Source organism: Myxocyprinus asiaticus, chromosome 10, assembly GCF_019703515.2.
Source record: "Myxocyprinus asiaticus isolate MX2 ecotype Aquarium Trade chromosome 10, UBuf_Myxa_2, whole genome shotgun sequence".
Classification (NCBI taxonomy): domain Eukaryota; kingdom Metazoa; phylum Chordata; class Actinopteri; order Cypriniformes; family Catostomidae; genus Myxocyprinus; species Myxocyprinus asiaticus.
Window position 1 is genome coordinate 21485542 of NC_059353.1, and position 25261 is coordinate 21510802.

The 25261-nt window shown below is 35.5% G+C and overlaps 2 protein-coding genes across 3 annotated transcripts in view; both read right to left on the reverse strand.

The window, feature by feature from the left end:
• LOC127447014 (gamma-crystallin M2-like) overlaps positions 1–22193 on the reverse strand; it is a 32015-nt gene extending 9822 nt beyond the window's left edge. The window contains exons 1-3 of one of the 2 annotated variants that reach the window (XM_051708454.1): positions 22043–22193; positions 21612–21854; positions 21142–21451 (exon numbers count right to left, since the gene is read on the reverse strand). In XM_051708454.1, the coding sequence (XP_051564414.1) occupies positions 21179–21451; positions 21612–21854; positions 22043–22051 (525 nt within the window). In that variant the 5' untranslated portion in view covers positions 22052–22193 and the 3' untranslated portion in view covers positions 21142–21178. Of the gene's footprint in view, positions 1–21141; positions 21452–21611; positions 21855–22042 lie in introns of those variants that run through there. The other variant, XM_051708456.1, reaches the window with a different exon arrangement.
• LOC127447017 (gamma-crystallin M2-like) lies at positions 5673–6668 on the reverse strand. Its single transcript, XM_051708459.1, has 3 exons — positions 6530–6668; positions 6184–6426; positions 5673–5987 (listed from the first exon to the last, which is right to left on the reverse strand). The coding sequence occupies exons 1-3, from the start codon at positions 6539–6541 to the stop codon at positions 5715–5717; spliced, it is 528 nt and encodes a 175-aa protein (XP_051564419.1). The 5' UTR covers positions 6542–6668; the 3' UTR covers positions 5673–5714.
• Positions 22194–25261: the final 3068 nt, after the last annotated feature.

Sequence of the window (25261 nt, forward strand, 5' to 3'; positions counted from 1 at the left end):
TTATAATTCTGCTTTAAAGTGAATGGCATCTACGCTAATATTATTCTATATGTTTCCCTGTCTCAACCTCTGCATACATATCCTGAGGTTACCAGAGCCTTCCAGTTCCAGCTCTGGTCCTGCCTGATGTCCCACTCCCACTGCTATATGTAGCTGAGTGATGACGACTATCACTTCAGTCTACTAAGATGGACTTTACAGAGGAAGAACTTAAGACATGGGATACTTCACTGGCCACTGCCTGAACCTTCACTGAAATGAACTGACCACTGCCTGCATCACCTTGGTCAAAGGAAGGACCTTACACATAAAATGGAATTCATTGCCAACTAAAGACTTTATCAGCCAAATAACAAAGGACAGTGCATCTGTGTGCACTTCCGCAATTAATTCAGGATGATCTTCAAAAACTTTAGTCATTAATCTTACAGTCCATTCAAAATCTTTTTGTTTAAACATTGGCCTCTAACATTTTCTTAGTTTACTCATTTAAACCATGACACGTACTACAGATAAATAACTAATATTGGCATTATATTCATGCTGTTTAGCCAGAGGAGAACTGGCCCCCACAGTGAGCCTGGTATCCCCCAAGGTAATTTCTCTCAAGGAGTTTGCCACAGTCGCCTTTAATTTGCTCACTGGGGGTCTAAATACAAATATTATTTACTTATTTATTCGTTTATTTTAAGGGACAATTTACAATCATGTTTCTATCAAACTGCATAATGATGACTCTAAGACATTACAAATATTACAGCTTCATTTTCTGTTATTGCATGATCTTCTGTAACGCTGCTTTGAAACAATGTGTTGTGAAAAGTGCTATACAAATAAAAATTACTTGACTTTACACGAGAAATCGACATGTTGCTTAAGTTAATGTGCACTGAAATGGACCCCAATCTGCCAAATTACTGAAAAGAGGCAACTCCCATCTACCTAATTGCTGACAAGTGGCTTCCCCTATCTGACATTTTTGCATCAATTAAAAAAATGTCACCTTTACCTGTGGCACTACTGATAGTGTGGGTTGCATTTATGCTCTAAAATTACATTTTTATTTTTACTCCACTGATGGTTAGGTTTAGGGTTTGGGTTAGGGAATAGGATTAATTAAATATGCATTCCTTTTGACTTTATTACATAATTTAACATCAAATATACAGCTTGTTTTGACACCACTATATGGACATTTCACCTCAGCAACAATTCTATCTTCTGCCACTGGGGGCAGTGGTTTGAATTTTGATAAGCACAGACCGATTTCAGCAGCAGAACTTTCGACCTCCTGTCACTGAATTCACAGTGTAATCAGTCTGATGAAACATAGCCTTCTAAAACTTAAAGTAATCCAAAGTCTCAAAATACATTAGTGAGACGAGTTAACCAGTTGCCAAAATCTTATTTGTATTGCCAATTTGTATTGATTTGAAATTATGTTGGTTGATTATTTTGACTCCATGGGAGTAAGTCACTTTTTTATGCGTTCAAAAATGTACAACTTCTACTGCGACTGAGACAAATCAATCAACAAACACAATTTCAAATAAATTAAAATATGACCATTAGCTGATTGACATTTATGCTGCTCTAAATTCAGCTCTTACATTTATACACACAGAATACTTGCTGTTTCATCACATATTATTTAGTAATATTGGGAACAAATCAAACCAGAAAACTACACAAACCATGTTACTCTTTAAGTGAAACATGCACAGTGATATACTGGTAGGCTTCTATGCTCTTTAAAGCCATGGCAACCTAACATAAAATAATACATGTGATTTGTATGTTTTAATCTGAATCCTCTAAAGACATTATTTCAAATCTTGCATGTTCATCATAAATGTAAGAACTACTTTGGTTCTTGTGTTTATTGTCAGTGTGCCAGGTTCGAATGTGCAAGATGTAAAAAATATTGGAATATAATGCACAAACCATATGCACTATTATTATGGTAAGTTATTATTCTTTTGGCAGCCGGAGCTTATGCTGCCTTCACATGCTATCGGAATTATCGGAATTTGCACTTGAATGACTCCTTAATGTCGTAATTATGACTAGGAAACTCTAAGATCATTTTGATAACCAAGTTTCCGAGTTGGGAGGAGATGTAAACTTTCAACAAAGTGCAAGAGAGTACGGTTTCTGTAGTGAATCCTAGGTTTTATAATTTTTTCTAAATACAGCTAATGTTAGTGCTTGCCATTTCGGTCGTATACATTTATTTATATCAGCAACCATTTGATGTTTATTGTAAATTTTTACACCGAGAAAATATCATGTATTTGCCCAAAATACCATTATCTTCAGCTAGCTTTCTAAGTAATATGTATCAAGGTGTCAAAATAAGAGTTACCTATATGCAGGAATGAACCTGGTGTCCTCCATTTTTCCTGTTCTTTCCAACAACAAAGCACTCGAATGCGACATACTCGTAATTACCACTTCAGAAGTTGGAAGTAGGATAATTCCGATAGCAAATACAGGCAGCAGTCAGCCACTAATGTTTTCTGTAAAGTCTTGAATGTTTTTATCATCTTTTAGTGATTTCAAAAGTACCAATGCTTCAGTATCAAGTTGATTCTTCTTCTTCTTCTTTTTCTTTCAGCTGCTCCCGATAAATGCTCAATGGGTTTTAGATCCATAACACTCTTTTCCAATTATCTGTTGTCCAATGTCTGTGTTTCTTTGCCCACTCTAACCTTTTCTTTTTGTTTTTGTTTTTCTGTTTCAAAAGTGGCTTTTCTTCGCAATTCTTCCCATAAGGCCTGCAGCCCTGAGTCTTCTCTTTACTGTTGTACATGAAACTGGTGTTGAGCGGGTAGAATTCAATGAAGCTGTCAGCTGAGGACATGTGAGGCGTCAATTTCTCAAACTAGAGACTCTGATGTACTTATCCTCTTGTTTAGTTGTACATCTGGACCTTCCACATCTCTTTCTGTCCTTGTTAGAGCCAGTTGTCCTTTGTCTTTGAAGACTGTAGTGTACACCTTTGTATGAAATCTTCAGTTTTTTGGCAATTTCAAGCATTGTATAGCCTTCATTCCTCAAAACAATGATTGAATGATGAGTTTCTAGAGAAAGCTGTTTCTTTTTTGCCATTTTTGACCTAATATTGTCCTTAAGACATGCCAGTCTATTGCATAATGTGGCAACTCAAAAACTAACACAAAGACAATGTTAAGCTTCATTTAATGAACCAAATAGCTTTCAGCAGTGTTTGATATAATGGCAAGTGATTTTCTAGTACCAGATTAGCAATTTAGCATGATTACTCGAGGATAAGGTGTTGGAGTGATGGCTGCTGGAAATGGGGCCTGTCTAGATTTAATCAAAAATGTTTTTTTCAAATAGTGATGGTGCTGTTTTTTTGCATCAGTAATGTCCTGGCTATACTTTATGATCAGTTGAATGCTACTTTGGTGAACTAAAGTACCAATTTCCTTCCAAAACAGCTAAATCTGTACATTATTCCAAACTTTTGGCTGCCAGTGTATATATACTGTATATACATCTGTCTTTCTACAGTATTGATAACACCAAATACAGATTCTCTCTCTCTCTCTCTCTCGCTCTCTCTCTCTCTCTCTCTCTCTCTCTCTCTCTCTCTCACCCACACACACACACACACACACACACAGACATAGACTCTTGTGGGCAGCAGCAAAAGCAGAGTCATACGCTAAAACTTTCTGTATCTGAGACTGAGACAAAAGTTAGTGGGATGTTTTAGTTTCAATAGCATTTAAAGATTTACTATATAAATTACATCACACAGATTTATCATTTAAACTTTTATTATAAAGTGTATTATATTCTGATATTTCATCAAAGGATGGCCTCTTATGCATCCACAGAGGTCTAGGCTAAGCCCTGAATATCCACTGACCCTTCAACTGCCCCTGCTGACGGCACCGGTTCCCTTTCATTTTCTTTGAGTGTAAAAGAGCAGCTAGGACATTCCGCAGAATAATTCCTCTTGTGTTCTACAAAATAAAGGAAAACAAACAGTGAAGAGAGCATACGCTGGAAACGTGGAAAGTGCAGGATATTGCCATACATTTTTTCATTGAATTTTATTAATCAAAACACATCAGATTTGTTCACTGATAAAAGCAGGGCAAGTGGTTATTTCTTGTAATAAAGTTTAGGAAAGCAAGCTAGTGATAGATGTGTTCCTTTATTGTATCAATTTGAAATTGTGTTGGTTGATTGATATATCTTAATGGGAGTAAAAGCTTACATATAAGATATCTTGTGATTTTGCTGGTTAACTAATTTTTATAAAGTTTCACGTATAACTGTGTTTAGGAATCAGTACTGGCTGATAATATCCATTTCCACTGTTAAATAATTTGTTGCGCATGTCTAGTGTGAACATAACTTATTTTACAAGAGTCTGAACTAGCTAGTATGTCTTTGTCTTTACATTTTGAGGGCACAGTATATGGAAATGTTCTTGAACCACATAAAATGTGGTGTAAATAGCACCTGCCACACAGTGTGGCTTTTTGCACTCCAGTAGTCTGGTGGAAAAACAGAAATTGAAGACAAATTTTACCCCAAGTGTCACTGTAGTAGCGTAGGGTGTTCAACAGTGTGGATGTGCTTTTTTGTGTGCGGATGACCCGGGTTTGAATCCGCCTTGTTTCCTGTTTCCAGTATTAATACTGCATTTAATACTACTTATAATAATGAATAAAAATTCATATAAAGGTTGATTATCTCGCAGTGATTTGTTCACTGTGAAGGTCAGGGAGTTGAGAGAAAGGTTTGATCCGGGTAAAATTAACAATGGTTTTACTATGGTTATACTGTAGTAATCGTGTTTTTTTTCTTTTGCAACCATGGGTTGATGTCGCTACGGTAATATGTTGTTAATATAGTAACCAATATAGTTAATTTTAGTTAAACTATGATTTTACTACAAGATACCAGGGTGATACTATGTTACTGTAGGGAAGGTTAGGGTTAGATTTAGGGGTATGGGTTGGTATAGGGTGTCTGTGGGACTCTAAATAAACACAATAAACATGCTGCAGTGATGCCACTATACTGTATGTTAGTATTTAATTAGAATCTGCCAATATTTGCACCAGGGTGCAAATGGCATCTAACACTATTTGCACTTAGTGTAAATAAGATGCTTTTTGTTGCTATTTACACTTAGTGTAAATAGCATACTGTATATCGCTTTTTGAACTTAGTGCAAATAGCCTCTGCCGTTTAAAAAAATTATATTTGTGTGTACATGTGTAAGTGGGTCATGACAAGAAAATGACACATCTGGTGTTGCAGGAAAATAAGAAAATAACTATAAATTAGTTAAACCGACCACATTAATAAAGAATCATTGAACTGAGTTTATAGATAAAATAAATTGAGAATTATTCAGGGAATGACAAGCAGACATAGAATTTTAATTTAAAAACAATATGCAATGGTGTTATCTCATCACCCTTTTCTTGGTTTTAAACTGATCTTTCAGCACATATCTTTAGCTACTAAGAGTAACTTGCTAGTATCAGCAGTAATTCTTTAAAGACATAATTAATCAAGGCATGTGGCTTATTGAAAATAATAAACAATTATTTTATTTGTGTATTTAATTTACTCATTAGTTTTTTTTTTTTTTAATTACTTATCATTTCCATGACACAATGTTTAGTTTTGTAGAGAAATTATTTTATTGAAACACTAGAACATTAGTAAAAAGAATCCATGATACGCCTCATGCTCATGAATCTCATGCCACCCATGTTGCTGAAGCTCCTGTACTCTCCAGGCCTGAAGTAGTGCATCCTCCCTTTGTAGTGGGGCTGCTCATACATGAGCCAGTGACCTTCCATCACATGGCAAGAATTGCAGTGAGACATGCGGTAGCGGTCCATGATGTTGTCACAGTCGTCCATCAGCTCGTACATCTGGCCCATGAAGTTCTCCCTCTCATAGATTCTCATTCTGTAAGATCCCCTGTGCTGTATTGGGAGAGAAGTCCATTATATTTAAGTTTAATAGTCTGGACAAAAATTCAGTTAAAATGTAAATATAAATCTAGTTCTCCATCTCTTTCAGAAATATAAAAATAATAATAATAATAAAAGAACAATAAATAGAATATTCCTTTTAAATAAATTTCTTCAAGTGAATGAATTTATTAGAAATAGAGCTCACCATAGGGATCATACGGCAGGACCTGATGCAGTTGCTCATTCCAAACATGGACATGTAATCAGCATACTCGCCCTTCCTGAAGAAATACTGGTTTCCCATGTAGTTGGGATTATCATACATCATGAAACATCCGCTCTCCACTCTGCAGGAGTGACAGCGGCTCATGTAGGAGGACATGTCAGCACAGTCACTCATACACTCATAAGAGCGACCCTGGAAGTTTCTGTCCTCATAGAAGATGACCTGACAATTCAAAGTTGATCTTTCAGTGAAATAAAGTGAAACATACAAAATCAAAATCATTTGAGTGAAATTGTGTGGAAATGGGAGCTGGAACCAAGTTTACCTTGCCCATCATGGTTGCGCTAGCTGATCCTCAGTAGTTCCACAAAGGAGAAGCTGAAGCTGATTCTGCTTGTTGACTGACTGTTGTCACCCGTACCTTTATAGTAGACCAACACTAAAGACTACATAGTGTCTATTGTTAGTCAACTCCTGACTGTGCAGGTTGGAATAGAGGGCAACATACGACCAACATGCTTTTGTAATTTTCCCATCAATTGTTCTTTAAAAGATGTTGACCCTACTTCTGTGGGAATATTTTACTAGAAATTTTATGTTTAGTTCACATCAGTATTTCCCACTCTTTTCAATGAAAATTATTCAGATATATTTTGGCTTGTTTATGCTCGTGCTATTAAATAATCTTAATTTTTTTAATCATTTTATGCATTCAATTGTTTTCCCCCCAAAGAAATTCACATTCGTGGGTCCCCAAACACTCATGCTTTAATTTTAAAAAGGTAAATTACTATACACTTTACCATCTTTTGATGACAGTGTTAATTCTTGTAGAGATAAGAATTTCCCCTGAGTGAAAATTGCTTCTAGAACAAATTATTAGTTTTAATTGTAATAGCCTACTTAAGTGTCAGTATGTAAAATATGCTGTCACATAAATAGTTACATACTACAGTATATGTGTGGGTGTTATGAACATCATAAAACAGTTAAATTGAAACGTATTATCTCTAAGTATACTTTGTGCATCCGCGTTGCTGATCGTTCCTATTTTTTTTTTTTTTTTTTTTTTTACAGAACAAGAACAATTACATATAAATATACATACAGAGGATCACAATGTACTCACTGTTACAATCACAGTAGCATCAAAGGCTTTAAACCGAAAGAGAGGAAGAGAAAACAACAAATAATAATAATTAACCAAATAAAGCCAGGGGACAACTTAAAATGAATTAACAAGAGAAAAGGTTTCAAGTATTCTATACATTCGTTTTGCCTTTTCATTTCTTGCATCTTTTAGAGTCTCAATATAATGCATCAGTTCAGTTTTAAATGGTATGATGTTAGGTTTATTGTTTGCCCATTTTTGTTTGTGTATATGGTATTTTCCATATAGAATTAACAGATTAATCACCAAATTTTGTTCCAAACTCTTATTCTTATACAATAAAAATATATCTTTACCAGTTAGCCGAATCTTAAATTTTGTACGTTTAAGTATTAGATATTCAATATCAATCCAAAAATATTGGGTAAACACACATTCAAAGAATAAATGTTTTATAGATTCTTCGTCTAAGTTACAAAAGACACATGTAGTCTCCATGTCTCTAAAAAATATTGAGACTACTTGTCTCACTGGGTAAATTAAATGAATAATTTTATATGTGACTTCTTTAACTTTATTGGTGAGACAGTATTTACTTGGTAACTTCCAGAACTTTTTCCATTCAATCTGATTATACAATGAATTCCAATATGGTTTGCATTTAGGTAACGATGTATTTCTGCATATTGTTTTTATAAAGAAGTTGTAAGATTTTTTATCTAAAATATCCACAACATTAATACTTATCTGAGTATTATATACAGAGATACACTCAGAGGATATATCAGCAGTTTAGCAGTTACCGGAATCTTATAGTAATTAAGAAATTCACAATAATTAAAAAGTTGTCCATTACTCTTAAATAACTGTCTCTCCAGTACAATACCATTATCGTACCAGTTTTTAAACATGATATTCTTGTTATTCCAAATAACAGATTTGTGTGGAGAGAAGTTATGTTTATAAATGAGCATCCATAATAATAATAAATTAAAAAAAAAACTGTTTGTGAAAACAAGATAGATTTATCGGAACCTTGTTTACATCAAAATTACATCTAAAAAAATAAATAAATTCCAAACCTCCCAAATGTTCAAAAATCAGGTCAGGGATGATGTTCCATATTTTGTCTTTAAAGCACAAATAATTCTTTATCCATTTATTCTTAAATATGCAGTTAGAAAGTACATTAGACCACCTTTTTCAATTAGATTGCATAGAATCGTCTTTTTTAAATAGTGCGGTCTGTACTTCCAGATGAAATTAAACAAAATAGTATCTACTTCTTTTATGACTGATTGTGGAACATCTAATACAAGAGCTGTATACACTAAGCATGATAACCCTTCAGTTTTGGATAATAATATTCTACCTTTCAATTATAGATCTCTCATTAACCATGAATTTCTTTATTTTTTATTTTCCCAATAATTGGTGTACAATTCAAATTATTTCTCTCCTTTTGATCTTTACAGATCTTTGTACCTAAATAATCTACCACCTCCTTCACTGGTATACAATATATGTTATTAAGGTTACAAGTTCTCTAAGGAAACAAAACACATGTTTTAATGTTCAAAAACAAATCAGATACAGATGAGAAAGTATTAAGACAATCAATAGCTTTTCAATTTCAATTTCATTTAGCAAAAAAAATAAAGGGTAGTATCTTCCGCTAATTGAGAACATTTTATTTTTCTCCAAAAATTTAATACCTCAAATTGTATCTCTTTTAATACATATGGCCATAGTTTGTGTTACAAGTAAAAAAAGAAAAGGTGAGATTGGGCAGCCCTGTCGTATGCCTCTACTGCTTTTAAACCTTGATGTTGTTCCATATGGTAACTTAATTGAGCTGTTACAGTCATTATATAATGTTCGAATAGCTCGTTTAAAGAATTCTCCAAAACCAAAAAAATTTAAGGTCTCCAACATGAAATTATGATCAATAGTATCAAATGCTTTAAAAAAAATCAACAAATAAAATAAAACTATTATCTGTAATAAAATTGTTGTAATCAATTAAATCCAAAATGAGCCTTATATTATTACAAATGTGTCGACCTTTCATAAATCCCGATTGACATTCATTTTTGACAAAATTTGTCAAATCGGGCGGCAATTTTCTAAAAGTAATAAATCCTTATTGGGTTTTGGTAATAAAGTTATCAAACCTTGTCTCAGTGAACTTGCTAAATAACCATATTGTATAGCCTCTCTAAATACAGCAAACAAAAAAGGTGACAATTTGTTTTGAAAATATTTATAAAATTCACTGATTAAACCATCATTCCCGGGTGACTTATTGTCTTTAAGTTTGTTAATACAATGAAGTACTTCATTTAAAGGTATCTCTTGGTCACATATTTTCATAGAAGACTCACTTATCTTTTTAGAATCCTCTTTCATAGAATCTAAGAATGACTGTGCATTACTCAATTTGTCATCGTATGAATACAATTTGGCCACATATCTTGATATTTCCATAATATTTTCTGTTAACTTTCCATTAATTCTCAGTTTGACCATAGATGTGAGTTCTACATTTCTTTTTTCCATGTTAAAAAAATATTTTGTACTTTTTTCTCCTTTCTTTAACCATATCTTCCTTGATCTAATAAAGGCACCCTTTGCTTTATATTCATATATCTTATTTAAATCTAAATGTAATTGTAATCATTTATTTTTCACTTCTTGATCTAAACTACAATTTCCAGAGAGATTTATAATTTCACATATATTATTTTATTTTTCTATGTTTTGCTATTTATTTTCCTCTCCTTATGGCTAAAGCTCTGATTTTATACTTCATTGATTCCCAATTTAAACCGAAAATATTTGTTGAATTTGCCTCATTCCAACAATCTATAATGATATTTTTAGCATCATCTCTGAACTGCTCAACTGTCAATATGTTCTGGTTAATTTTCCAATTTTCCAGTTTTTACATCTTTGGATTTCATTGTATCTAGTGAGAGAAAAATGGCTTTGTGATCTGTAAGAACAGAAGGCTCTATAGAAACCTCTTTAACATAATTCACTAAATACCTTGAAATTAACCAATAATCTATACGTGTCTGTTGAGTAAGGTTCCTTTTACACCATGTAAACTGAATTTTATCTGGATAATTATGTCTCCCTATATAAATTAAGTCAAAAGTTGAACATAAATTATTCAATTCTGGAAGAACAGACCTGACATTTGGATGAGGAGGAAAACAATCCTTTTCAGAATCCCATATTGTATTAAAATCCCCTCCAATTACTCATTTTGCATTGCTAAACTTTTCTACTATTTTTTGAATATGGTCTTCGAAATTTAAAAATAAGGCTTTATTTTATGTGGTAAAGTTAGTTGCATAGACATTCCCCAAAATACAAATTTCAGCATTCTTTTCTATTACCAATATCACCCATCGACCTGAGTCATGCAGTTTAGTTCGAATAATTTCCTCCTTAAATGTATCTTTTAAGACTGCAACACCGGCTGATCGATTATTTCCATATGACATCCATAAATCATCCCCCCATTGACTCTTCCAAAAATTATAATCTGACAAAGAAGCATGTGTTTCTTGAATATAATAGAAGTCACATTTAAATTTCCTGCAAAATAAAAATACTGCTTTCCTTTTCAGCAAATCACGGATTCCCCTGACATTTATAGAACAAACTGACAAAGATACCAATGTGCTGTATTCAAAATACCTAATCAAAAGTAAAACAAAACATGTTCTCATCACCTCAATAATGTAACTACAACCCAAACTGACCTTAATAATACTTAACTCAAGGTCTTTAAAAACTCTGATGTACGTGGTTGATGATGTCACAGAACTGCACGGAGGCCTAGCTCATCTTTCGACATTTTTCGAATTATACTTAGACAAAAAAATAATTTCACATCAGTTTGTTATATTTCAGAGCAACAACATGTCTAGCAAGGACGGAGGTACTTTTCTGACCGAAAAAGGTCCAAAAGGCCAACGAAATCTGCGGAGCAGACCTGCCGACGCTGATTTACATGATGGCGGCACATGCGAGTGTGGTTACTCGCTTAAGCTTACACGCAAAGTCATGGAGTGCGTTAGCAATGTTTTGGATGAGAAACTGTCTATGTTCACGAATACAAGGCTGCCCTCTTTCCCCTCTCCTTTTTGCCTTAATTCTGGAACCCCTTGCAGAGACTATTAGAACTCACATTGATATCCAGGGTGTTGAGATTGGCCAGTCAGTTCATAAACTTGCACTATATGCAGACGATATACTTCTATTTCTTACAAATGCTGAAACTTCAATACCCACAGTTCTTAAGACTATTGATTCTTTTAGTTCGATATCGGGATATAAGATAAATTATGATAAATCGGAAGTTATGCCCCTAGGGCGAGATATCTCTACTAGCTCTCTGTCAAACTGTCCTTTAAAATGGTCTAGAACAGGCCTCACAATTCAAATTTCATTTGGCAAGGGAATAAACCTAGAGTAAGGATGAAGATCTTACAATTGCCAGTAGATAGGGGGGACAGGCAGTACCTAACTTAAGGTTTTACAGTTGGGCTTGCCATACCCGTACAATTTGGAATTGGCTGCATTCTCATTTAGAATCCTGCCTGTGTGGATGAGTGGGCTGTGATGCCATACTCATTGCTAAGTCTGCTTACAAGCAGCAAGAGTCTTAAGTCATTGCCTGAAATTAAAAATAATCCTATCCTTTTCAACACGGTTAAATTGTGGCAGGATATTATGAAATTTGCAGGGAGAAGGAGCTTTTTGTCAGGTCTGACACCATTAATTGGCAATAGAGATTTTCTCCCTGGCATTCAAAAATCTCTATTTCAAAGATGGCATGGAAAGGGGATAAGAGTGGTTGGGGATTTATACCTAGATAACACCTTAATGATATTTAACTAACTAAAGGAGAAATTTGAGCTTGAATGTGGTAGTTTTGGGGGACACCTCCAGATTCGCCATTTTACCAACTCATGTAACCTCAAGCCTCCTGGGGACATGCCAGTATACTGCAATATTGATCTTTTTTTGTTGAAATTGACTGATACGCAACACCTTATTTCAAAAGTGTACTTTCTTCTTTATTTAATGGATCACAGTGGTATTGATCATATCTGGCGTACATGGGAGAAAGATCTCAGTAATGAGTATATTTTTGTTCCAAAACAATCAAAAATAACTTGTTTAAATGACTGGCATCCTGTTGCTCTGACCCCCATCATCAGCAAATGTTTTGAGAGACTAATCAGAGATTACATCTGCTCTGTATTGCCACTCTCTCTTGACCAGCTGCAGTTTGCATACCGCAACAACCGCTCCACTGATGATGCCATTGCATCTACAATACACACTGCTCTCTCCCACCTGGAAAAAAAGAACACTTATGTGAGAATGCTGTTTGTAGACTACAGCTCAGCATTCAACACCATAGTGCCCTCCAAGCTAGATGAGAAACTCCGGGCTCTGGGCTTAAACAGCTCGCTGTGCAGCTGGATCCTGGACTTCCTGTCAAGCAGACGCCAGGTGGTTAGAATAGGCAGCAACATCTCCTCATCACTGATCCTCAACATTGGAGCCCCGCAGAGACTCCAGCCACCCGAGCCATGGGCTGGTCTCACTGCTACCATCAGGTAGGTGGTATCGCAGCATCAGGACCTGCACCAGCCGACTCCATGATAGCTTCTTCCCCCAAGCAATCAGACTTTTGAACTCTTGATCTCCCACGATCAAAATACATCAGCACTGCACTTTATTACCCTTACTCTTACATCTCACACCGGACTGTCATAAATTATATTATTATTATATTATATTCTTTCTTAACAACTGACTATCAACCGACAGCCTGAATGCCAATACAGTACAATACTGTACATTCTATATATATATATATATATATATATATATATATATATATATATATATATATATATATATATATATATATACTTTTTTATATATTTTTATTTTTTATTTTTATTGAATAATGTGTATCTATATAGTACGTATTGTATACTGTACAGTGTATGTTATTATTTGTATATTGTTGAGTGTAATTATGTGTATAACAGATGTTTAAATTGTGTTGTGTTAATTTGATGTTATTGTAAATTGGTACTGTCTCATCACTGTCACAACTGCTATGTTGATCGGAACTGCACCCAAGAATTTCACACACCATTGCACTTGTGTATATGGCTGTGTGACAATAAAGTGATTTGATTTGATTTGATTTGATTTTTTTTTATATTGATGATGACTGGGTAGATACAGTTAAATCGATCAGAAGAATATTTGCTTGCAATAGACTGGTCAAAACGCAATACAAAATATTACTGAGACTCTATATTACCCCACGAATTCTGAATAAGATGAATAGTAATCACTCTCCATTATATAATAAATGCCAGAGTGAAATTGGAACTTTCATGCATCGTTTTTGGCATTTTCCAGCCATTACAAAGTTCTGGGATGGGGTGGCACGGAAGATGGGTGATATTTTAATGTAGCACTTGATAAGGACCCTGGGTTTTTCTTACTTGGTCTGCCAGCAAAAAGCATTGCTTTATTTGCTAACCGGTTTCTACTCTGTGATAAGCTTTTGCTACTCGCTTGAAAATGCATTCTAATTGAGAAGATTCACTCTAGACCCCATTCACTTTCACTCTGGTATCGAGAGATCTTCAGAACTTTGCATATGGAGAGACTAACCGCAGTGGCATCTACCAACCAATTTACAAGAGATCTTATTTAAGGGAAGATTTATATTTGAATAAGCATTTCTTTTCACCGAATATCTGGTTTACTTATGCTGTTTGAGACAGAGCTGATTGAGGGGCAAGCAGTTCCATGAAGAGGAGCATGACGGGCTGAGAAAATTGTATTTTATTTATTTTTATATATATATATATATATATATATATATATATATATATATATATATATATATATATATATATATATATATATATATTATCCTGGGCTTTAGAAGACATGTTTTTTTTTTTGCTGGTCATGTTACCTTAAGTGGATAACAGTCTACTGAACCTCTGTAGAAGTAATGTTTGGCTCAGGGTTGTTTGATTTAATATGATTATTTCTTTTTTGTTTTTTGTTTTTTGTTATTATTATTATTATTATTATTATTATTATTATTATTATTATTATTGGATTGTATTTTTTATTTTGGTTCAATTATTAGTATTATTGTATTATTGTATTATTGTGTTCGGATATACTTCAATCAGGGTTGGGAGGGTTACTTTTGAAATGTATTCCACTACAGATTACAGAATACATGCTGTAAAATGTAATTTGTAACGTATTCCGTTAGATTACTCAAGGTCAGTAACGTATTCTAAATACTTTGGATTACTTCTTCAGCACTGGTAGATTTTTTCACTTGTTTTGACTATAAAAACTCTGCCAGAACAGTAAGATAAAATACACGTTAAAAATACATTCTCTGAAAAACCTAAATATCTTATGCAGTGTTGTTTCTAAAACAAGATAAATCAAACTGATCTTGTTTTAAGGATTTTTAGATATTTTTACAGGAAAACAATAAAAAATGTTTTATCAAGAATACGATTTTTTGCCCTAATATCAAAAATTTTACTAGAAAAAATTAAATTATGATCTAATGTGAATTTTCTTGATAAAAAAATATGATCGTGCCTGGTAACATGCATGTAAAATGGCTAGAAATAGCATTTTAGCTTAGCGTAAAGCTGACAATTTACACAAGGTTTATTTCTATTTCTTCTGCTCCAAACTTACTTCTCTTTCTGCTCATATGAATGTAACATCATAAGAAAGTGTTTCACCGCTGTTCAAATGCAGTTTGGATCGCATCATTTATATGTATAAATGTTCTCCATCTGAAAGGACTAAATATTAAATGAAACAAATGACAATAAAATGCAAAGTAATCTCTTCAGTAATCAAAATACTTTTTGAATGTAACTGTATTCTAATTATCACTGATTTAATTTGTAACTGTAGTGGAATACAGTTACTTATATTTTGTATTTTAAATATGTAATCCCATTACATGTATTTCGTTACTCCCCAACCCTGACTTCAATAACAGTCATAGAGCATTTCTGTCCATAAGCTGACGAAGTATTTCTGTTCTCAACGTAATCTATTCCCAAGTAATGACTGTACTTGTTAAAGACACATATAGTCCACTAAAATTGTGACCATATGCATTTCTTATTCAAGATACTGTATATGCACACAATCGTATTCAGTTGTTAGGCATATATCTCTTTTCCATCAACGAAGGCTCATACGCTGACGAAGTACAGTTGTGTTCAAATAAATAGCAGTGCGTTAATAAAAGTGAAATATTTTTTAATAGCTTTTATTTCCATATTTCAAATGTAGTGGAAATATTACACATTCAATTCCAAATCAAAGCATTAACACATTTTATCAAGTCTGTGTTATTCTTTTACAGGAAGCAAAGAAAAGGAATATTAATCTGTTCAAAAAAATAGCAGCGTTGACATTTTTCTCTACAAACTCAGTATTTAGTTGCATAACCATTGTTTTTGATAACTGCTGCGCATCTGCGTTGCATTGAGTCAACCAACTTCTGGCACCTAGAAACAGGTATTTCAGCCCAGGATGAACGAACTGCATTCCACAGTTCCTGTGAATTTTTGGGTTTTGCTTCAGAAACTGCATTTTTAATGTCACCCCACAAGTTTTCAATGGGGTTGAGGTCAGAGGATTGAGCTGGCCACTCCATTACCTCAATCCTTTTTGTCTGGAACCAAGATGTTGCTCGCTTACTTGTGTGTTTGGGGTCATTGTCTTGTTGAAACACCCATTTCAGGGGCATTTCCTCTTCGGCACAGGGCAACATAATCTCTTCAAGTATTTTGATGTATTCAAACTGATCCATGATCCCTGGTATACGATAAATAGACCCAACACCATAGTATGAAAAACATCCCCATACCATGATTTTTGCACCACCATGCTTCACTGTCTTCACAGTATACTGTGGCTTGAATTCAGTACCCGGAGGTCACCTGATGTACTGTCGATGACCACTAGACCCGAAAAGAACAATTTTACTCTCATCAGTCCACAGAATGTTACGCCATTTCTCTTTGGGCCAATCGATGTGTTCCTTGGCAAATTTTTACCGATGCTGCACATGCCGTTTTTTTCAACAATGGTGCTTTACGGGGGTTTTTTGCTGATAGCTTAGCTTCGATCAAACGTCTTCTGACTGTAACAGTACTTACAGGTAATTTTATATCAACTTTGATCTTTCTGGAGGTGATGATTGGCTGAATCTTTGCCATTCTTACTATTCTTCTATCCGTTTTAACAGTAGTTGCTAATTTTCTTCCACGTGTTTCGGGATATTGTTGCCATTTTAAAGCATTTGAGCTCATTTTAGCTGAGCATCCTATAATTTGCTGCACTCCTTTATACGTTTTCCCCTCTCCAATCAACTTTTGAATCAAATTAAGTTGTTCCTCCGAACAGTGTATGGAACGGCCCATTTTACTTAGCAATTCAGAAGGAAATATATTTTATAACAATGTGTGAAACATTTCCTTATTAAAGGACAATTAATGACACCTGTTTTTTCACAGAATGAATGAATTCTCTAATTAAACTCCACACTGCTTTTATTTTGAACACACCCCTTTCAATGAATGAGTCAATTACTCAGAACAAGCAGCATGCATGTCATGACAGTTGGGTCTGTTGTTTTAATATTACACTGCTACATCTGCAAGTAAATTATTTGCAATGCAGAAATATCACTACTACTAATAACAGTGGTTCATCAGGTTACTGATGTTGTACTGCTATTTTTTTTTTTAACACAACTGTAAGCCTTCTTTCCTACCTGCCGAGCAGCCTCCACTTTTGGCCACAGTTGTTAACGTATTGCTTTGTCCATAGTTGTTGAATCCTCTCCAAATCGTATCTCCTTTGTCTTCAGATAGGTGCTCGATTTCGCAGCTTTCCAAAGCATGTCACGTGAGGACCTGTACACGAACTGGATGATGACGGTTCTCACTTTCATGGCATTTCCTTCAAGTTTTCTTCCAAGTCGGTGTATGATATCTACATCTTGTTGAAGTTTGCTGGTAAATTCTGGAAGAACTGTGCAACAAATATCCACCACTCGTGCCTTTATGTCTTCGCCTGCCTGTTCCACCAGTCCATACAGTCTCAGATTCCATCTTCTTTTTTATCATTCTACCTCATTGAGCCTGGCTTCAATCTCTGACATTTTCTTACCATGTGCACCACTGACCTCATGAATCATCTTCATCTCCTTCTTTACATTTTTCATGTCTTCTTTGATGTCTTTTACTTCATTGAAGAGGAATTCTGTTGTTTTCTTCAGAGCTTCAGTGCTCACCGTATTTGCCCTTGAGAGTTCCTCTAATCCGCTGACTCTCTCATTTATGCATCATACAATGTTTTTTGAATTTCAGACAAGGAAGGTTCATGTTTACCTTTCTTCGGATTAGGAGTGCTGGGGGTTGAATCAGGTGTTGGGCCTCATGTATTCAGATAGAAGACAAAGGCAGGCCTAACACAGTTGTAAAAACCTAACTCAAGCCCCCACATACCAAGTCGTAAATCTGACTGATAAAAATCGTGCCAAAATCAAACAAAGGGCGTCCAAAACAGACTACAAATCCCATGAAGCCTTGCTCACTAAAAGATCAAACTCTCAACTCCTATTGGATGAGGCACACAACAGAACGTCCCTCAAACCATGACATCATCAGGAGTAGAAAACATCTGAAATGCTTCCGGGATTTGCTTCCAACAACTTTGCTTGTCGGGTGTAGACGCAGCTCATTGCTGCTCTCAGGTGCAGCTTCGTGGCACAAGGAAGTAATGTCCGACTTGAAACTGTGGCCATACAATCTCCATCTCGCTAGACGAGTTGAGATTACTCTGTGTTCAACCGAACACTCTAAAGGATCCGAAGGAGACCGCCGAGCAATCCGCATCTTCATCCATTTGACTGCAGAAGTGAAGAGATTAAAGATCTTTCCATCTTCAATCAAGTCGACATTTCTGAGTTCTCCGCCAGCCCGCCGAGAATCAGCAGCCGTGCCCGCCAACAGAGCGAGGAAACGGCCTCCCATCATCACCCGAGCCTCAAGGAACCGGGTCGGAGTTAAAGGATGGATGAACACACGTTCTACATCCTCATACGATTCAAGCAAGAGGTTTACGTCTGGGTAGAGATAGAATATTATAGTGTGTTATTCTTGTGTTTCAAGGTTTTTGCTAGTACAGTTTACAGACCGCCATGTCCGCTCATTATTAATACTCAGGGTATTAATTATCACAACTGAGATTTGTTGTATTGTGGTCCAACCACAGTGGGCTGTTGTGCATTTCCGCCATTGCGGGTGAGACCGGCAAACTGAGTTTATCCATTAAAGAATCAAAGAATGCGGGACCGTTTACGAGCCGTCCACTCGTCTCTGAGTGATAAACTAACAGCTGCTTTCTCTCCCACAATCGCGAAATCGGCTTTGGGGCCGTCACTTAATTCTCTCTCTCTCTCTCTCTCTCTCTCTCTCGTACTAACCACACACACACACACACACACACACACACACACACATGTGACCCCTCACAAACATTCTGGCACACATTTTTGGCTCGAAGATAGCTTCCTGCTAAAGCTCAGCTTTGTCCCTAAGCTATCGTACAAGCGGATACACGCGGTAACTGGTAGACGCCATTGACTGGTTTCTCTCCGCCCACATTCGTGGCCATGATCCCTGGCCTGAAGTCTCGCGTGACATACACCCCACGAGAGTCACGTCCGCCATTTTGTGCGCATCCCTCCTTACACACACACACACACACACACGCGCGCGCGCGCTCTCTCACACACACACACACCCTCATGTGTTATAGGATTATTTAGATTTCCATATCTAATCATATCACTGTTTAGTTTGTAGTTGTAAGTCGGACGTTTACTGACTGCATTGTATTAATTATTAATTGATATTACTGCATAAATAAACTTTGTTTATATTACAAAGAGAAGTGTTTTGGTTTGTTTTGCATATGCCTGTGTCATGCTGAAGGGATGTCAGTGCTCGGATTCAAGCCTTCATTCATTGTTTTTCCCCGAAAATCGATATTCTTCGGATGTAGATTTTCATAAGAAAACAATCTAATATTGAGACTGTTTTACTATCTGGTTGTTAGTCCCTAATTCCAGGGTGGTGCCCCGTCAATGTTAATCCTTATTAATATTCTGTTGATTTTTGATAATTGATAATTATCTTTGATGATTGTTGAATTTGAATTATCAATAAGCTAGTGTTAATTTTAATTAATGTTTCATCGATGTTAACAATTAACGATTATCTTTGATAATTGTTGATTTAAAGGATTAGAAAAAGCTAACATTGATTCTCATCAATGTTCTATCGATTTTAATAATTGATAATTGTCTATGATAATTATTAATTATTGCTAATAACCAAACCCGTTCCTAAACGTAGCACACTACATTTACTGGAGCCCCATATGAGGTTTTAATGAGTTAGATTCAATTAATTTAAATATTAATTAATAACTAAAGGAATAATTATTAATTATTTCTGATAGTAACACTGATCTAAACAGCCAGTAAAGCCCTACACAGGTAATGGAGAAAGTGTAGTGTTTTTCACTGAATATGAGTGCAATGCTTGAAAGTCAGTGCCGCAAATGTGTACTTCATCATCTTTGCTTTTCATCTTTGTTAGCGACTTTGTTAGGCTTTTTTCTTTGGCTTTACTTTCCCTGTCTTTCAGTTTTTCCGCCATGGAAGCTCACTGGGTTACAAATCGGTGAGTTGCAAAGTTGAAGAAAAAATGACATCACCTGATTAGCTTGATGATCTGATGATCAGTTATAAGGCTTTACAATTAGATGTCCATGATTGGCCAATTTATTAAACAAAAAGAACAATTTAAGGTGAAGGAAACTACACAAATACATTGAATTAAAATTTTATTGAGTTGGAATACACAAAACTTGCCTCTTCACATTTCACTCACATGTTTAACCATTCAACAAAATAGAGTTTTTTATTTATTTATTTATTTTTAGTATGGATGCTTGATTTTTTATTTAATTTTATTAAAAAATTTGAATTACATTTTTCTTACCTGTGATGTGTTAAAATAACAGTCATTTAACAGAGCTTTTATTGCATATTAAGATTTGTTGACAAAACTTGATTCTATTAAATAATTACATTAACATTCTGTCTATTGCTATTACAAAGAATTTGGGTTTATACATTAGCAACAAGGAATCAGTATTTTCTATCCCCTTTCTTGCAATAATGGAGATATAGCCAGTTTTTCACAATAACAAATGTGTCAGACCTTAATAAAGTCTAAATAAAAAGTTATACATTTTTAATGATTAGTGATGAACTAAACATCATTGTTGAGCTCCATTTTACAACTTAATTTTTGTCATGTATCTACATACAATGCTCATTTTGCTCATAGGTTCAAAGGTTTCAGCCCTTAAATTATAGGTTTTGTTTTCTTAGTTTTAGGTTAGTAATAATTATCTGGCCTTAACTGTGCATAGAAAAGCTGACTTTCCAAAAAAGGTATACAATTTATAAATTAAAAAAATGTGAGCATCCACACTTTTCTCGTGAGCCTAATGACCTTGTCTACATTTTCAAATATATTTAATCAATGTACATATTAGTGTGTGTGTTCTATAAAGATGACTTATGTAAATATTTGCTGAGTAAATGGTTTAGATACACAAGTCGAGAATTAATTAAGACACTTTTTTTATTTGAACATTAGAACACTAGTAACAGGAATCCATGATACGCCTCATGCTCATGAATCTCATGCCACCCATATTGCTGAAGCTCCTGTACTCTCCAGGCCTGAAGTAGTGCATCCTGCCTCTGTAGTGGGGCTGCTCATACATGAGCCAGTGACCGTCCATCACATGGCAAGAATTGCAGTGAGACATGCGGTAACGGTCCATGATGTTGTCACAGTCATCCATCAGCTCATACATCTGGCCCATGAAGTTCTCCCTCTCATAGATCCTCATTCTGTAAGATCCCCTGTACTGTATTGGAAAATAAGTTATATTTTGTTTACTTTTTTATTTATCAGGCAGAACCAAGAAAGACAAGTTTCCAAAATTATTTTAGCTCTAAACTATATATTAATGTTCTGCAAATGCATGAGATACACATCTAACACATCAAAATGTTCATGGAACTCACCACTGGGATCATACGGCAAGACTTGATGCAGTCACTCATTCCAAACATGGACATGTAATCAGCATATTCACCCCTCCTGAAGAAATACTGATTTCCCATGTAGTTCGGACGGTCATACATCATGAAGCATCCGCTCTCCACTCTGCAAGAGTGACAGCGGCTCATGTAGGAAGACATGTCAGCACAGTCGCTCATACACTCATAAGAGCGCCCCTGAAAGTTCCTGTCCTCGTAGAAAATGACCTGTTTTTTTTTGTTTTTTTAGGAAATTAAAGGAAGGAATAAAAGGAAATTAGTTGCCTTTGTGCCTCTTATGTCATTTGACTTGTAGTTACCAGGTACTTGTTTGTTACAGTACATAATCTATCTGCTATTATCTACATAATGTTTTGATGATTTGTTGCAAATATAGATTGCATACTGTTACTTACTTTGCCCATGATCACAGTTGTGCTAGTGCTCCTCAGGACTGAGTGGTTGCCACAGTTACACTGAGACTGTCTGTTTAAAGCGCTCACTTTTATACCACAGAATATGTGCCCTGCATTGTGGGTAAGCTCCTGACCCAGCAAAAATACATGGAGGCCCTCCATGCAAAGTGAGATCTATAGGGATATTTGTCAACATGTGTGGTACAGCTGTGAATGTACCATACAGCGTCCTTTTTACACTCTACAAAGAGAGAATAATTGTCTGGATATTTGTCAGATCCTAAGACATTTATCTCTTTTAGACGACAAACTTAATTATCCTACAACCCCAATTCCAAAAAAGTTGGGACGCTGTGTAAATGTAAATAAAAACAGAATGCAATGATTTGCAAATCTCATAAACCAATATGTTATTCACAATATAACATAAAAACATATCCAATGTTTAAACTGAGGAAATGTACCATTTTAAGGAACAAATAAGGTAATTTTGAATTTGATGGCCGCAACACATCTCAAAAAAGTTGGGACTGGGGCAACAAAAGGCTGGAAAAGTTAGTGTTACTAAAAAGAAACAGATGGAGGAGCATTTTGCAACTAAATAGGTTAATTGGCAACCGGTCAATAACATGATTGGGTATAAAAAGAGTATCTTAGAGAGGCAGAGTCTCTCAGAAGTAAAGATGGGCGGAGGTTCACCAATCTGCGAAAAACTGCGTCTACAAATTGTGGAACAATTTCAGAATAATGTTCCTCAGCGTAAAATTGTGAAGACTTTGAATATCTCATCATCTACAGTACATAATATCATCAAAAGTTTCTGAGAATCTGGAGAAATCTCTGTGCGCAAGGGACAAGGGCGAAAATCAATATTGGATGCCCGTGATCTTCGGCCCTCAGGCAGCACTGCATTAAAAACAGGCATGATTCTGTAATGGAAATTACTGTATGGGCTCTGAAACACCTCTAGAACTCATTGTCTGTGAACACAGTTCGCCATGCCAGCCACAAATGCAGGTTAAAGCTCTATCATGCAAAGAAGAAGCCATATGTGAACATGATCCAGAAACGCAGCCGTCTTCTCTGGGCCAGAGCTCATTTAAAATGGACTGAGGCAAAGTGGAAAACTGTTCTGTGGTCAGACGAATCGAAATGTGAAATTCTTTTTGGAAACCATGGACGCCGCGTCCTCCAGACTAAAGAGGAGACGGACCATCCGGCTTGTTATCAGCACTCAGTTCAAAAGCCTGCATCTCTGATGGTATGGGGGTGCATTAGTGCCTATGGAATGGGCAGCTTGCACATCTGGAAAGGCACCCTCAATTGCAGGCCTCCCTGCATGTGCAACTAGACCCCTCCAAATGATCCAGAATGCAGCAGCACGTCTGGTCTTTAATGAACCAAAGAGAGCACATGCTACACCACTCCTTGTCTCTCTCCACTGGCTACTGGTTGATGCACGTATCAAATTCAAGGCTCTGATGCTGGCATACAGAACAGTTACTGGTTGTGCACCAGCATACCTAAAATCATTTATGCAGAGCTACACCCCCACTAGAAGTCTGCGGTCGGCTAAGGAACGTCGCCTTGTTGTACCAACACAAAGAGGCACCAAAACACTTTCCTGGACTTTCAGCTTCATCATACCACGTTGGTGGAAGGACCTTCCCAACTCCATCCGTGAAGCTGACTCACTCTCTGTCTTCAAAAAACGACTAAAAACACATCTTTTCCATGAGCACTTAACCAGTCATTAAAAAAAAACAAAAAATTTGTTGCACTTTATTCTGTTTTGAATACTATTATGATGCTAGTGATACTTTGTAATACAGCACTTTTCATACCACTGTCTCCTAAGATGATTCGCTTATGTTTTCCTCTCTTGTAAGTCGCTTTGGATAAAAGCGTCTGCCAAATGAATAAATATAAATGTAAATCAATGCTGAAAGGTATATACAGGTTTTAGAGCAACATATGCTTCCATCCAGATGACGTCTTTTTCAGGGAAGGCCTTGCATATTTCAGCAAGACAATGCTAAACTGCATACTGCATCTATTACAACAGCATGGCTTCGTAGTAGAAGAGTCCGGGTGCTGAACTGGCCTGCCTGCAGTCCAGACCTTTCACCAACTGAAAACATTTGCCGCATCATGAAACGAAAAATATGACAAAGAAGACCCAGGACTGTTGAGCAGCTAGAATCCTGTATCAGACAGGAATGTGACAACATTCCTCTCGCAAAACTCTAGCAGCTGGTCTCCTCAGTTCCCAGATGTATACGGACTGTTGTTAAAAGAAGAGGGGATGCTACACAGTGGTAAACATGGCCCTGTCCCAACTTTTTTGAGGCGTGTTGCTGCCATCAAATTCAAAATTACCTTATTTTTCCTTAAAATGGTACATTTCGTCAGTTTAAACATTTGATATGTTTTCTAAATTCTATTGTGAATAAAATATGGGTTTATGAGATTTTCAAATCATTGCATTCTGTTTTATTTAAATTTTACACAGTGTCCCAACTTTTTTTGGAATTTGGGTTGTAAAATACAATGTTGTATTGGTAACACTGTTAACACTAAGCACCATAAACTATCAAACAGTCATAACATTTGAAACATTCATGAATGAAAAGATTTACTTAAATTTTTAATTGGGTCCAAGTGTTTTGAACTGCCCCATTCTTCAATAACAGTTCCTGTGCAAAGCTTGAATCATATTATGACTGAATCACAATGAAGTGTGAGAAGTCCGTCCGTGGTGGGCTTCCCAAGCTGTGTTTTGTTTCCTCCCAAATTTTTTTTTTCTTTTTTTTTTCTTTTTTTATAATCCACTTAGTTTTGTCTTGCCATTATTGTTGCCTTTGGCTTTCTCTCTGGGGCTTTTTAAGGCACTATTCTTTGTAAAGCTGCTTTGGAACAACATGTATTGTGACAAGCACTACACAAATATACTGAATTAATATTTAATTGAGTTGGAATACACAAAACTTGCCTCTTCACATTTCACTCACATGTTTAACCATTCAACCAAATAGAGTTTTTTATTTATTTATTTATTTATTTATTTTTAGTATGGATGCTTGATTTTTTATTTAATTTTATTAAAAAATTTGAATTACATTTTTCTTACCTGTGATGTGTTAAAATAACAGTCATTTAACAGAGCTTATATTGCATATTAAGATTTGTTGACAAAACTTGATTCTATTAAATAATTAC